The sequence below is a fragment of the Monodon monoceros genome, unplaced genomic scaffold (assembly GCF_005190385.1).
Source record: "Monodon monoceros isolate NGI ecotype Baffin Bay Population unplaced genomic scaffold, NGI_Narwhal_1 Super_Scaffold_4, whole genome shotgun sequence".
NCBI lineage: Eukaryota > Metazoa > Chordata > Mammalia > Artiodactyla > Monodontidae > Monodon > Monodon monoceros.
The window spans coordinates 22,511,560-22,525,400 of NW_021703781.1; the positions used below are offsets into that span (position 1 = coordinate 22,511,560).

Sequence of the window (13,841 nt, forward strand, 5' to 3'; positions counted from 1 at the left end):
GCTGTTTTAAATCAATTGCTGCATTTTCCACTACACTACTCCACTCCTGGCACACTCTAGACAGTAATTTGTAAGCTATTCAGCATTCCCCCCAAAAATGATTAAAAGATACTGAGCCCATCCATGACTTTGAAAGAGAAACTAGAGATCTCTTCATTACTTTAACCTAAAGAGAGTAAAATGCAACCTTCTGTGCTTATCTAAACATTTGCAAAGTGTCTTACCCTCACTATTTAGCACAACCTTTAAGAGAATTAGGGATATTTAAAACACTTATCCTCAAGGGGAGGACAAAAAAAACCCTAAATTCTTTTAGAGGTGCTAGAAATATATACCCAACAATTAGATCCAGTTGCCTATCAAAACAAAGTTAAAATATGACTTAACCAACATGGTTCTCTAAACCAACACATTGCTGAGGGGAGGAATCCGATTTCCGTAGGTAACTGCTCAAAAACTCTACATCACTCACAGAGAAGCCAAGTTTCCAGTCACCATTTAATGAATCAGTAATTTAGGAAACAAAGGTTCCTTACGGGTTAGCTGTGGTTATGTTTAACCAGTGTTTCTACCACGTATGTTAGATGGTCTTGAAGCCCAAAATAACTTAAAAGAGTTCCCCCCAAAAAAATCAATCCTTACTAAATACACTAATGTGCAATCCAATCTCAGCAAGTAAGTCACTTTAATTGGTAATCTGCTTACTGAACCAAGAGGAGATTTCGTGTTGTGAGAAATAACAATATAAAAGGTAAACAGACTTGAATGTCGGAAGAGGGAGCATAATTAGCAATAGTTTAATGACATTATACCCTAGTGCCCAATTTCCCAGGACCTCTCACACACACACAAAAACTCTCCACAAAAACAGACTTTAGGGCTTCCAGGGCTTCCCTGGTGGCGAGTGTTTGAGAGTCCGCCTGCCGATTCAGGGGACACGGGTTCGTGCCCCGGTCCGGGAGGATCCCGCATGCCGCGGAGCGGCTGGGCCCGTGAGCCATGGCCGCTGGGCCTGCGCGTCCGGAGCCTGTGCTCCACAGCGGGAGAGGCCGCAGCGGTGAGAGGCCCGCGTACCGCAAAAAAAAAAAAACCAACAGACTTTAATGTTAAGATCGGGCCTCAGACTGAGCTCTGGGAGCAGATATAGGGTTGTCTCAGAGACAGGAAACCCTTCATCTACCTTTCCTCTACGGCCCTGGGCTACGAGACTGCTCATTAGGAATGACGGGAAAATAACCAATTTCACCCTGCTTCGCGGTGGTTTGGAGAGAGAAAGAGAGAGGAAAGCAGAAGGCCTGCAATGTCGTGGGGGGAGATGAAACCCTGAATCATAAAAGCGAGCAAAATAAAACGAGTACGTCAAAGCGAGCGAAGAGAAACTGGCTCCACTGCGGTAGGAAAACCTCCGTAGGCACAGCAAGCGAAAGACCCGGAAGGCCTCTTCGAGAACGCGTTCCCAGAGCTTCTCCGCCCCGACCACGCCCACCACTGCACGGGCACGCGCACGCCGCGACCTCGAGCACGCCGCCGCTCTCGTCGCAGTAAACGCGGCCGCTCCGGTTGGCCTTGGGGGCGGGGCTGTAGAGGAACTTGCCAAAGCCGCAGAGGTAAGTGGTCGAGGGCTCAGGGACCCTCGGGAGCTTGGTGGAAAGGGAGTTGATCCCTGGGATCCTACCTGCAGGGACTAGTAAAATGGAGAAAGTAGGTGGAGAAACAGGAGCCTGCCGCAGAGGGCGTGTAAGAGGAAATTTCCTCAGGCCGCACCAGACTAGTGCGCATGCGGACCGAAGGTTTGCGCCTGCGCAGTGGGGCGGCGCCGATGTCGCCCCCTGGGGACCGGGGTCGGGGGATGAACCGCTGGCATTCTGACCCCTCCGCTCTTCTGCCCCTTTCTTTCCACTCGACCTGTTTTTAGCTGCAGCATCTTTTTGAATGGTAATCCAGCTCTTTGGAATGACTTCTTGATGATGGAGTTTAATGATTGCTTGTAATAATTTGCCATTCTACCAGGGTACTTCCTTCAGCGTCTTTTTGATACGGAGACTTTTTCAGAAGGAAGGATTCTTTTTAAGAACATAAGCTTGTATCTGCTAGAAAGGAAAGTAGTTTATGAATACGAGGTCATCCCTATCATACATGAAGTAAATGTGTTGTTGATCCTATCACTGTGAACAACCATGCTGTGTCTCCCCAAATGGCATTGCTCTCCTATAAGAATCTCTACTGCCAATAGTTCTGACTTCCTTGATAGGGTCAAATACTTCATCATCGGTATTTAAACATTCAAAAAAATTTTACTGAGCACCTACCTTAGGCTTGGCAGCCTAATGGGAGAAACAGTTGTGTAAATAGATCCGCAGAATAAGGAAGAAAAAGAAAACGGTAATGGACCAACCCTCGTGACACCAAGCTTCTCTATCCCCTGCATAACCTTTGCTGAGCTGCTAGCTCTGTGTTCTGTTATTTGTTCATCATTCATTCAGGAAACATTGATCCAGGTTCTGTGCTAGGCTTTGAGGGTAGAAAGACAACTCTTTCCCCTTTTCCTAAGAAAGGGGTTCTTCCTAAGATCTTGAACCTTAAAGTCAAAGTGTGGAGTGCATTTTCCCTCTTCCTGAGCAGGCCCTTTCTCCTCTAGCATTCATTTGACATTGACACTCTATGTCAAATAGAAAGAATTAGGACTTTTCCCATGAGTAAGTGTGTTGAAACATAAGTATGAAAAACTGGGATCTGCAGAGGAAAAAAAAGATTCAGGAGTAAATATCCATCAGTGATTTTGGGTAGCTAATATTAAGTATTTACTGTCCCTATAACTGTTCCAAATGCTTTAGTTATATTAACCTTCCTGACACCTCTGGTGTAGGTACTATCATTATCCCCATTTTAGAGACGAGGCAACTGAGAAGCAGAGAGGCTAAGTGATTTGTCCAAAGTCATACAGCAAGTTAAGTAAAAAAACCAGGACATGAACCTAGGCCAAGAGGCTTCAGAGTCTGAGCCCTTAACCAGTATGCTATTTTACCTCTCACATAGCACATGACGTGCCAATAAAGCCATTGCTTAAAAAATGGCACGGCAAATAAGCTTAAAGTCCCTACACCTCAGTTTTGTTTTGTCATCTGTAAAATGGGGGAATCGGATTAGATGACCTTTAAGGAATCTTGTGATTCCTGTGAAATGTTTAACTCATTTAGCAAACATTTATTTAAATCAGCAGCTGCTTAGTATAGGCCAAGCATAATGTTTGGTTCTGGTGATCAGAATGCCTGCCTACATGGAGAAGTTACAAGCTAGTGTTTATTGTTGGTTTCACTTCAACTCCTGTTACCACCTGCTGGTAGCATGCAAAATTTAACCTAAATCTTTAAAGCTAGAAATTACTTAGGTGTATCTTTCCACCTCAGCGGAAAACTGCTTATTTATGTTAAAGTTAGTGCTAATTCTGCACTCCACTTTTCAACTCTGGCTGTTTTGTGTATTTTTTTTTTTAATCTTCTAATTCCTGTACCTTTTTTTTAAATAAATTTATTTATTTTATTTTTGGCTGTGCTGGGTCTTCGTTGCTGCACGCAGGCTTTCTCTAGTCGCATTTAGTGGGCTTCTCACCACGGTGGCTTCTCTTGTTGCGGAGCATGGACTCTAGGCACGTGGGCTCAGTAGCTGTGGCTCAAGGGCTCTAGAGCGCAGGCTCAGTAGTTGTGGCACATGGGCTTACTTACTCCATGGCATGTGGTATCTTCCAGGACCAGGGCTCAAACACATGTCCCCTGCATTGGAAGGTGGATTCTTAACCACTGTGCCACCAGGGAAGCCCTGTTTTTTGTATTGAATGACAGTAGTTCTGAGTTTGCAGGAAGACTACAGTATTCTTTTTAGAAAACATAAACTTTTTAGAATCTTTTGTAAATGTGTAGTATAAGCTTCTGTTTTGAACTTTTTTAAGGAATTGTGTATTCGGTACAGATTTTTCTCATTTACATTTTGACTTTTTGATTTTTTGATGTGACATAATATTAAACACTCACCATTCCTCTAATTCCTAATAGGCCTTGAATTCTAAGATCATTCCTGAACTATTAATATTTTGTTCCAGTTTTGGGCCGCCACCAAGTGATCAATTTGGGTATTACATTTGAATGAAAAAGTTGTGGGGTTTTTTTGTTTTTTGGGTTTTTTTTAAATGAAAGGGCCAATATGTATTTCCTAACCAATTCCCCTTCCTTGGGAACAGAACACACTGTTATTCTGGAATTTTATTTGGAAAATTTTATAAGTGAATTTCTTGGTGTGGTTGGGTCAGGATGTGTCCAAGACAAACTATCCTATGAGGCATGGTTGTTTTATCCTCACCTAATTCATTTCCTCAGTTAAATTGCTACCTTGGCACTGCCGTATCACCACTTCATAACCCATAAATCACCCACAGTCAATCCCAAGTGACATAAACAGTTTGCTAATGGTAGGAAGTAGTGTTTCGAGTAGAAAAACTAAGAATAAACATATTTTCACTTAAAATCCTGAGTGACATTTTGGCCTGAGGCATCAGTAAAAGATCGTGGAGTACAGAGGGTAGAAAAAATTGGAGCTAATTCTTGACTAAACTGTATGCTGGCTTTTATGGCAGCTAGAATGAAATGTTGTCAATCTCACTTCCATAAACTTGCCAATTGCTGTTTTTCTTTCTCTGTAGTGAAGTGAGAATTCTACTAGAGAGGAGATGGCTGCCTCTTCATCCTCCTCAGCCGGTGGGGTCAGTGGAAGTTCTGTCACTGGATCTGGTTTCAGTGTCTCAGACCTTGCCCCACCACGGAAAGCCCTTTTCACCTACCCCAAAGGAGCTGGAGAGATGTTAGAAGGTGATCTCATGCTGCTTTTTGCTGAATAATTGGATTCAGACCTGCTATGAATATTAATTGTAAAGAAGCTATTAAGTGGATTAGAGATAAGTTTGCCCTGATTTCAGCTCCACATTTCATTTCTTGTCCCCGTTTCAAAATAATATCTTTAAAACATAAATCTTTCTCTAGAATCAGAATTTTGGAGCTGAAAAAGACTTTGGAAATCAAGGAGGTCATCTAGTTATTTAGACCCAGAAAAGATAAAGTAATTTGACCATGTGAAAGGACAAAGTCAGCACTGGAACCAGGAATTCTGTTGACCTCCTGCTCCAGTTTGCTTTATCTTGGCACCAGTCTGCTTCCCTATGGTTGGTAGGTTTGATATATTTTTTTCTAATATAATTCATCGACAGATAGATTAAGAGATCCTGAGAGGAAATAAAAACCAATTTACTACTCTTCTATGTGAAGATGACTCTCCTGGCCCTGGCCCAGGCCCATTGCAGGGCAGTGCTGTGTGGTTTTGCTAGCACTGGAGCTGGATTTTCATCAAATCATCCCCCATCTTATTCAGCACACATTTGCAAACTGGCTGGCCAAGATCGGGGCACAGGCTGTAAGCATGAAACAGCATTGGTTCCTAGAATTTATCAGATTCATGTTATTTTAGGATCTGGACCAATAAATTCTTAATAGGGAGCATAAAAATCACCAGAAGAGCTTATTTAAAGTATACCTTTCTTTTGGGCTTCCCTGGTGGCGCAGTGGTTGAGAATATGCCTGCCAATGCAGGGGACACGGGTTCGAGCCCTGGTCTGGGAAGATCCCACATGCCGCGGACCAGCTAGGCCCGTGAGCCACAACTACTGAGCCTGCGCGTCTGGAGCCTGTGCTCCGCAACAAGAGAGGCCGCGACAGTGAGTGGCCCCCGCGGGCTTCCCTGTTGGCGCAGTGGTTGAGAGTCTGCCTGCCGATGCAGGGGACACGGGTTTGTGCCCAGGTCCGGGAAGATCCCACATGCCGCGGAGCGGCTGGGCCCGTGAGCCATGGCCGCTGGGCCTGCGCGTCTGGAGCCTGTGCTCACGCAACGGGAGAGGCCACAACAGTGAGAGGCCCACATACCACAAAAAAAAAAAAAAAAAAAAATGAGTGGCCCCCGCTTGCTGCAACTAGGGAAAGCCCTCGCACAGAAACGAAGACGCAGCACAGTCAAAAATAAATAACTAAAATACTGAATACATAACTACTTTAAAAAAATAATAATAATAATAAAAAATAAAGTGTACCTTTCTGGCTCACCTTAGAGATTCCAAATCAAGTGTAGGTTACAGCACAGGAATCTCCATTTTGACCAACATCCAGGGGATTCTCATGAAAATTGTCCTTAAGTGTTAAACTATTCATCATACCTTTTGAAAAAAATTAGCAAAGAACCTATCAAGGATTCAAAATCTACTTGATTCTAGCACATCTGTGCTTAATTATATATTGATCTTTTTTGCTTTAAATATTGCAAATTTCAGTAAGTATATTTAAAAATCTGGAAATGTCTGAGAAAGGTACAAACTGTAGTTAAGAGTCGGCTTTTTGGGGTAATCTTTATTCATTTATATCAGGTATAATAAAAAGCAGAGGTTTGGATTAAGCCAGGACAAACAGAAGAATCATTTGTGACAGGAAAACTTGGGAAGACTGGAACCATAAGGCTTTTTAGAATTGGTTCAAGTCATGATTAGTAGACAGTCAGTTAGTGATACATCTGAGGTGTGTGTACTTCTGTCTTTGCCCTTTTGTTTTCTTCATTTGTGTTAACTGAATACTCAAGCTAGCATCACTGAGTCTGGAGGTAGCGAATATTTGGTGCCTTGTTTACCATATTTGGCGCTAAAAATAAATTATGACTTCAGTTATATGCAGCAGAGACCTGGTATTAAGGACGCTTCCCACAAAACAAACCAGAAGTTGGAGGAACTTAAATTGCTTAATGAGTTTTGTAGCAGCAGAAGAGGAATCATCGTTTAACAATGGACCCTAAGATTGAAGTCATTTAAATTCTAGCTACAGGAGGAATTTAATACAGGAGGTACCCCCTTGGTCTCAAAGCTATCAGCATTCTTGGTCAGTGTACACCAGATTACTTGGAAACACTAAAGAAGAAAGGCTTCTAAAATTACTCTAAATGTTGATATTCTAACAAGTTATAGTTCTATCCACTTCTATTCCATCCCATTATGCTTCATGGGGGACTGTGTTGCCTTTCTACTGTAGAATGAATTTAAATTAAGTTTAAATTCACAGTGCACAGTTCTGATTCTCTTCCTCGGGTTTAAAGTTTCCCCTACATTTTAAAGCTGCTTACATTTAAGGACAGACTATGAAAACTTAGAGATGGTAGCCCTTGAACTATCCTGGTCAAATGAAGAATGTTAAATTGAAAAGAGTACCCTTAAATGTGAGTTAATAAGGATGCTAGTTTGGAAGCATCATCTACCATGTTTATAGGTGATACTATTATGCATGTAATCTAACACACACGAACCTGACCATTTTTCTTACGGTAGTTTAATCGAATACAGGCAAAGCGTGTTTTGTTGGGCTTCGCAGAAACTGTGTTTTTTTTTTTTACAAATTGAAGATTTGTGGCAACCTTGCTTTGAACAAGTCTGTTGGCGCCATTTCTTCAACAGCACTTACTTCGTGTCTCTGTGTCACATTTTGGTAATTTTCACAATATTTCAAACCCCCCATCAGCAGAAAGATTACAATTCACTGAAGGCTCAATGATGGTTAGCATTTTTTAGCAATAAAGTATGTTTTAATAAAGGTACATACATTGTTTTTTTAGACATAATGCTGTTGCACACTTAATAGACTACAGTGTGGTATAAACATAACTTTTCTATGCAAGGGGAAACCAAAAAATAAGTGTGACTTGCTTTATTGCAGTTGTCTGGAACCGAGCCCACAATATCTCTGAGATATGCCTGTATGAAAATAGAGAAGGAATAGTTGCCTCTTCAGAGTAAGGAACAAAAGCAATTAGGAATCAAGGTTGAATGCTGTCTATAATCTTAACAGGTTAATCTGATCTTGCGCCCTCCTAAGTCTAGGATAATAAACCCAAATAACCTTGTGAATTAACTTTTTTGTGTACCTGCTCTCTGATAACAGACATCTCACATAAGCAGTATACTGTACAGGACTTTTCAGCATTCCCCTGCCCTTGGCTAGGATTATCCTCACCCAGTTATTAGTAAGCAAATTAGAGACTGCCTTCCAGCCCACAAGTGGCTGAATTTTAGTAACATTGTAGGCCACTGAAGCATAAATTATCTGCCATTGTCTATTTTCCTGCTGTGAGGTAATATTCTTTTAAATGAATTTGTTAGCATCCTATTTATTGGAGTTGGCAATGGTGTTAGATTTGGACAATTTACTGAACTTTTCACCATTTATAACCTTTACTTGTCCCTTAAAAGGAAAGCTGATGTATTGCTACTTGGTGTGTTACAAAGGGTTTGATTACAATTTCTAAATGGAAGACAGATTGCGCCAGGCTGACTCCTCTGGAGAAATTCCAGGCTTTAGATTGGTACAGATATCACATCTAATAGGATGTGGCTAAGAAGCAGTAGACTTTGTGGTTAACACAGAGCTGCAAATCAGCAAAAGTGTGTTCCGCAGACATATAGAGTGGAAAAGTGATATGCAGGTGCCTTTTTGAAAGATTAGCTTACATCCTTTTGCTTTGAAGTTCATTACCAAGGGAAATATGCAAGTGTTATAATTTAAGCATTTATCCTAATAACACCTGTGATTAAATGTAAGTGGGAGGTAGCACTTGCAAGAGCTTCCAAACAAATCTTGGCCTGGTCCTAACAGCCAGAATCCCCGCTGCCTTGTGTGAGATCCTAAAGTTCAGGATCAAACCACCTGAGAAGTGAGCTCTAATTATCTATGCTTTGCTCTTCCTAAAATAAAACAAATTATAATTTGATCCTTTAAGCAAGGGTATGAATGCTGGCATATTTACACAAAAGAGCCATAATAAGTTGCATCATTAGTGTCAAATGTTCACACAGTCCCTCTTCCCACAGTGGGATTCATAAGTTATTTTCTGGCCATTGCCCTTATCTAAAAAACTCAGTAATATCATTAGCTTACCTAGATCTTTAAACTGGACATCCAGTATAATATTTAGTTAATTGAAAATAAAAATTTTTTTGCTCAATTTAGATGATATGCTCACAAATGACTTACATTCAGCCAGAGGAATGGGGGTGGGAGGAGGGAATAGGATCATATCCCATGTAGCACAGTATTTAGAAAAGAGGTTGGGTTTAAGGAATAACACTCTCCCCAAAGTCTACATCACTATATGAAAGAAACTATATTTTGAAATATTATTCAATATGTATATATCAATGCATAATATATTTCCATACATATGTATGGAAATAATTATATATATTATTTTTGCATCAGTTTTGAAGATAATATTAGAAGCCCTCTTGGTTGTATATTCAAGCTATTTGGATACAGTATCTATAGTTTTTCTTATTTTTTTTACCATGAGCTTCTGAAATAAGGTCTGCCTTGTGTGAAACTCAGCATGAAGCTAGGATGTGTTAGTCCTATCTCCTTGTCACTTAATACCTGGCTGACGCACCAACCCATGATTGATGAGTGAGTGCGTGGCACCCAGTAGTGCTGGCATGAACTACCGCCTAAAAAAAGACAGCTGTGTCCCCTCCCTCCATTTGTTTTAGGATTTTTGCAATAAGATGTCTTCACCGAATGGTTTCAGCTACCCCTTTAAAAGTCACATTTTCCTACATGAGTTCTTTGCCTTTGGGGGTATGTTTTGCTGTATCAGCCCTTGCCTGACAAGGAAAAACATGAACTAGCTTATGTTTCACAGTCATCTTTCAAGTACTGGGGTGACTGAGTTAGCTACCTTCTTGTAGCCAGTTCTTGGCACCAGTACAATGCTAGGTTCTGAAGTTGTACCATACCCTTATGGCCATGCAAATTGCAGTGTTTTGATTCAGCTGGAAAATCAAGGTTACAGTTGGCGTTTACAGAATGAAGCTTCCCAGCAGTGTTTTGTGATGGCCATAGTGATGTAATTTGAAATATAAAATATCAACAATAGCTATTTTTCCTCAGCTTTACTTTTTAGAATGAAAATGATTAAGAGTTTTGGTGTACCTTTGTATTTTGAAAGCACGGGAGCCACATGGCCAAATGTGTCAGCTGTCAGTGTTTGCTTGACATACACAATAGGAGAACATTAAGAAATTGTCAGGTTAGGATGGGGGAAATGTTGACCAGGACATCAAACTGGGGTTTCTTGTTTTTGTTTTTTTAACACTATTTTTAAACTCTTTTAACAAGTGGAGGGGCTATTTTAATATTCTAGGTATAGAAGAAGTAGCTTTTCAACAGTGTTAATTCTAAGTGAAACAGAAGCCCTCTTTGTAAACACTAAAAACTAGACCCCGATTGTAAAAGCAGGGAAAAGAATGGACATGTTTACTAGGTTTATCAGGCACCATTAGATTAAAATGGATTAGAGCAGATTAAAACTTTTCCTCTTCTCTTTGTAGATGGCTCTGAGAGATTCCTCTGTGAATCCGTTTTCAGCTATCAAGTGGCATCTACGCTTAAACAGGTGAAACATGGTAAGCACATGAGTGTTGTGTACTTAACTATGAGAATAAATTTATTGGGGGGTGGGAGAGGGGGACTTAGAAAGGTCAGGGTGCTCTGTAACAAAAACTCAGCAAGGCTATTTAAGTGGACTTTCCAAATTACCTGCAGACAAGAACATTCTACGGTCTTAATCCAGACATAATGTCCACATTGAGGCTTAAAGTTGAAGTCAAAGGGGTTAGTTTTCTAGGGGAGTTAATGCTTCCTACTCCGCTTGTATTGCTTTTTCCTCTCCTTTCTGGAACCTTCTTTTACTGTTGTCCTCCATTGGTTACCATCATTAGCTGCATCTTTGGGTATTTATGTAAGTAATACCTCTTGCTCTAACTGGACTCTTAAGATCCTGGTAGCACCTTTTCTATTCCATCATCCCTCACCAGGTCTTCATTTATGCATCAAGGAACTCTGTTCACCCACCAGACCAGACCATTTCTCCATAGAGAGCATAATGTTGCGGAGGGGAAGCTGCAATTGCCTGTAACCCTAGGTTTTTAGTATACAAATCACAAATTTAGTACACAAATGGAATGGAGGATAAGTACTACTTTTTTTTCCTTTTTTTTTAAGATTAAGTCTTCTGACCAACATAGGGTAAGACCCTATTACTAGAATCTTGAGGGGGAAATCCTTTTAGAAATTATTTTTAAATCAGCCATCATGTTGGTGGTTGATATATCATCTCCTTGATTCTTTACAGATCAGCAAGTTGCTCGGATGGAAAAACTAGCTGGTCTGGTAGAAGAGCTGGAGGCAGATGAGTGGCGATTTAAACCCATCGAGCAGCTGCTGGGGTTCACACCCTCTTCAAGTTGACCTTGCCTGGACAGTCACCTCTGGGGCACAGCAAGTGCAGGTGCAGTGAGGAAATTTTCTTACGGCTTACATAGCCATCCAGAGATTCACAGCTCCATCACTGAATTGTTAATTCACATCCATACTTGGTTTCTCTGTATCTGTCCACAAGCAACAAATACTTAAATGTGTGATCTTACAAGGAAATTTTTTGTTTATTTGTTTAAAAAAGTATTGAGAATCAGATTTAGGCAACTGGCATCACAGAACCAGGAGGTCTGGGTTTAAGAGAGATTAATAAAACTTCACAAGCCAGGACACATGCCAGAATTGGCCAACAGAATGGCATCCCTCCTGTCAATTCATGCAGTTCCTAGAATCCTCACCGGTCAAGTCCGAGGTCAGGATCTGGAGTTATAAAATACAGCATTTCTTTTATTTATTTTATTTTTTTTTGCGGTATGCGGGCCTCTCACTGTTGGGGCCTCTCCCATTGCGCCGGACGCGCAGGCTCAGCGGCCATGGCTCACGGGCCCAGCCGTTCCGCAGCATGTGGGATCCTCCCGGACCGGGGCACGAACCCGTATTCCCCGCATCGGCAGGCGGACTCCCAACCACTGCGCCACCAGGGAAGCCCAAAAAATACAGAATTTCTGACCTAAAACCGTACTTTTTGCAGGTGAATGTGATTTCAACTCAGGACCTGTTCAAATTAGGAATTTTTTAATGTTTGGGATTTTTTTTCTATTTTTAGACATCTAATTCTATAGATTCTATCTTTTTCTAACCTCTAGGCATGCCAAATGCTGGCAAAAAGAATTGCTGTTTTTGTTTTTTTTTTTTGCGGTACGCGGACCTCTCACTGTTGTGGCCTCTCCCGTTGCGGAGCACAGGCTCCGGACGCGCAGGCCCAAGCGGCCATGGCTCACGGGCCCAGCCGCTCCACAGCATATGGGATCCTCCCGGACTGGGGCACAAACCCACGACCCTGCATTAGCAGGCAGACTCTTAACCACTGCACCACCAGGGAAGCCCAAAGAATTGCTTTTTGAATGTTGAAGTTCTGGTAAAAATAAAGCAGTGAGCAAAATCCTTTTAAACACAGAAATCCTGAGTTCATCTTGTTGGTGGGCTCAGGCAATTCTGTAGCAAATAAATCCTTTGAAAGAGCTCCAGATTGGTTTCTTTATCCTTTCAAAGCCTCAGGGATTTGGGATAGGGGAAAGAGGTCAAATTACTTTTTATAAGAAGGGAATATAAAAACCATTTCTCCTAAGTAAATGGTAGATTTGCTTTCTCTCAGGGATATTTGTCTATTTCGAAGTATATGAATTTATCATCAATATCTGAGTAGGTTTTTTACCATGAAAAGGAAAAACCTGAAAAGCTAAGAGGTGTCTTTTGTTTTCCCTCATGGGACCCCAGGGTCCACACTGCACAGTTAGGAGAATCATTTATTAAATTGTATGCAAATTTTGCCTCAGACAGCATTTGCCTTTCTCCTCATTAATAACTTGTACCTGACCTGCTTAGAGTTGGTTAATTATGAATAAATAAGATTCCAGTAGCAATTGGCCTTAATCTCAGGAGTTCAGAATGTTTTAACACATAGTATATAACAGGCAGGTGGTGACCTCATTGCGTCGAAAAGGAATCTGAGCACAGGGAAGTTAAAGACCTGCTCATGGCCACGTAGCCCAGACAGAAGAAAATCTTGGCACTTGGAATAGATTGCAGTTGATTAACAATTCAGCCCACTAACCTTGTCTCTGAAGCACATCAGAACACAAAAATTACCAGTCCTCAAACTCACCTATTTCCATATTAATACTTCTTAACCTAAACTAGTTCCATATTTGAAAGCCATTGAGTTTCCTAACATTGTCCTTTTTGGCATCAACCATCTTTATGATTACCAAAGGAAAAATTTTAAATACGTAGTCTGCAATAAACCTTTAAATCATATTTTCAGTGACAGTTCAGAAGCAATCAGTAACTTTCTCTCATTTGATTTATGTAACTGTACAGCACAGACACTGTATTACCTCATCATTACCCTTTGGTATTTGAACTTACAGAATTTTTTCCTCGGGCTTCCCTGGTGGCGCAGTGGTTAAGAATCTGCCTGCCAATGCAGGGGACACGGGTTCAAGCCCTGGTCCGGGAAGATCCCACATGCCGCGGAGCAACTAAGCCCATGTGCCACAACTACTGAGCCCACGCGCCACATCTGCTGAAGCCTGCGCACTCTAGAGCCCACGCTCTGCAACAAGAGAAGCTACCACAGCGAGAAGCCCGCGCACCACAATGAAGAGTAGCCCCTGCTCGCGGCAACTAGAGAAAGCCCGCGCACAGCACCGAAGACCCAACACAGCCAAAACTAATAAATAAACAAAAACAATAAAATAAATAAATACATTTATATTGTTTAGGGATTTTATAGCTTCATAGCTTTCCTTAATTTCTCCCAGATATACAATTACATTAGCATAG

General features: G+C 41.3%; 2 protein-coding genes across 10 annotated transcripts in view; one reads left to right on the forward strand and one right to left on the reverse strand.

Annotated features, from left to right (window-relative positions):
- ASCC1 (activating signal cointegrator 1 complex subunit 1) overlaps positions 1 to 1,971 on the reverse strand; it is a 102,086-nt gene extending 100,115 nt beyond the window's left edge. For 6 of the 8 annotated variants that reach the window (XR_003790544.1, XM_029201068.1, XM_029201067.1 and 3 more), the window contains exon 1: positions 1,181 to 1,287. Coding sequence is in view for 5 of the 8 variants with exons in the window: in XM_029201068.1 (XP_029056901.1) it covers positions 1,181 to 1,216 (36 nt within the window). In the remaining 3 variants the exon portion in view is untranslated. Of the gene's footprint in view, positions 1 to 1,180; positions 1,288 to 1,358; positions 1,556 to 1,675 lie in introns of those variants that run through there. The other 2 variants (XM_029201065.1, XM_029201070.1) reach the window with 2 other exon arrangements.
- ANAPC16 (anaphase promoting complex subunit 16) lies at positions 1,519 to 13,523 on the forward strand. Of its 2 annotated transcripts, XM_029201073.1 has the most exons (5): positions 1,519 to 1,607; positions 4,694 to 4,859; positions 10,451 to 10,525; positions 11,254 to 11,409; positions 13,427 to 13,523. In XM_029201073.1, the coding sequence occupies exons 2-4, from the start codon at positions 4,721 to 4,723 to the stop codon at positions 11,367 to 11,369; spliced, it is 330 nt and encodes a 109-aa protein (XP_029056906.1). In that variant the 5' UTR covers positions 1,519 to 1,607; positions 4,694 to 4,720; the 3' UTR covers positions 11,370 to 11,409; positions 13,427 to 13,523. The 2 variants fall into 2 exon arrangements, with proteins under 2 accessions (XP_029056906.1, XP_029056905.1); XM_029201072.1 differs by lacking the exon at positions 13,427 to 13,523 and having other exon boundaries at positions 11,254 to 11,782.
- The last annotated feature ends 318 nt before the right edge of the window (positions 13,524 to 13,841 follow it).

Coding starts and splice junctions, on each gene's coding strand:
- ANAPC16 (XM_029201073.1), top strand. CDS start 4,721: ATGGCTGCCTCTTCATCCTCCTCAGCCGGTGGGGTCAGTGGAAGTTCT. Junction 4,860..10,450: donor AGCTGGAGAGATGTTAGAAG/GTGATCTCATGC, acceptor TTCTCTTTGTAG/ATGGCTCTGAGAGATTCCTC. Junction 10,526..11,253: donor GCTTAAACAGGTGAAACATG/GTAAGCACATGA, acceptor GATTCTTTACAG/ATCAGCAAGTTGCTCGGATG.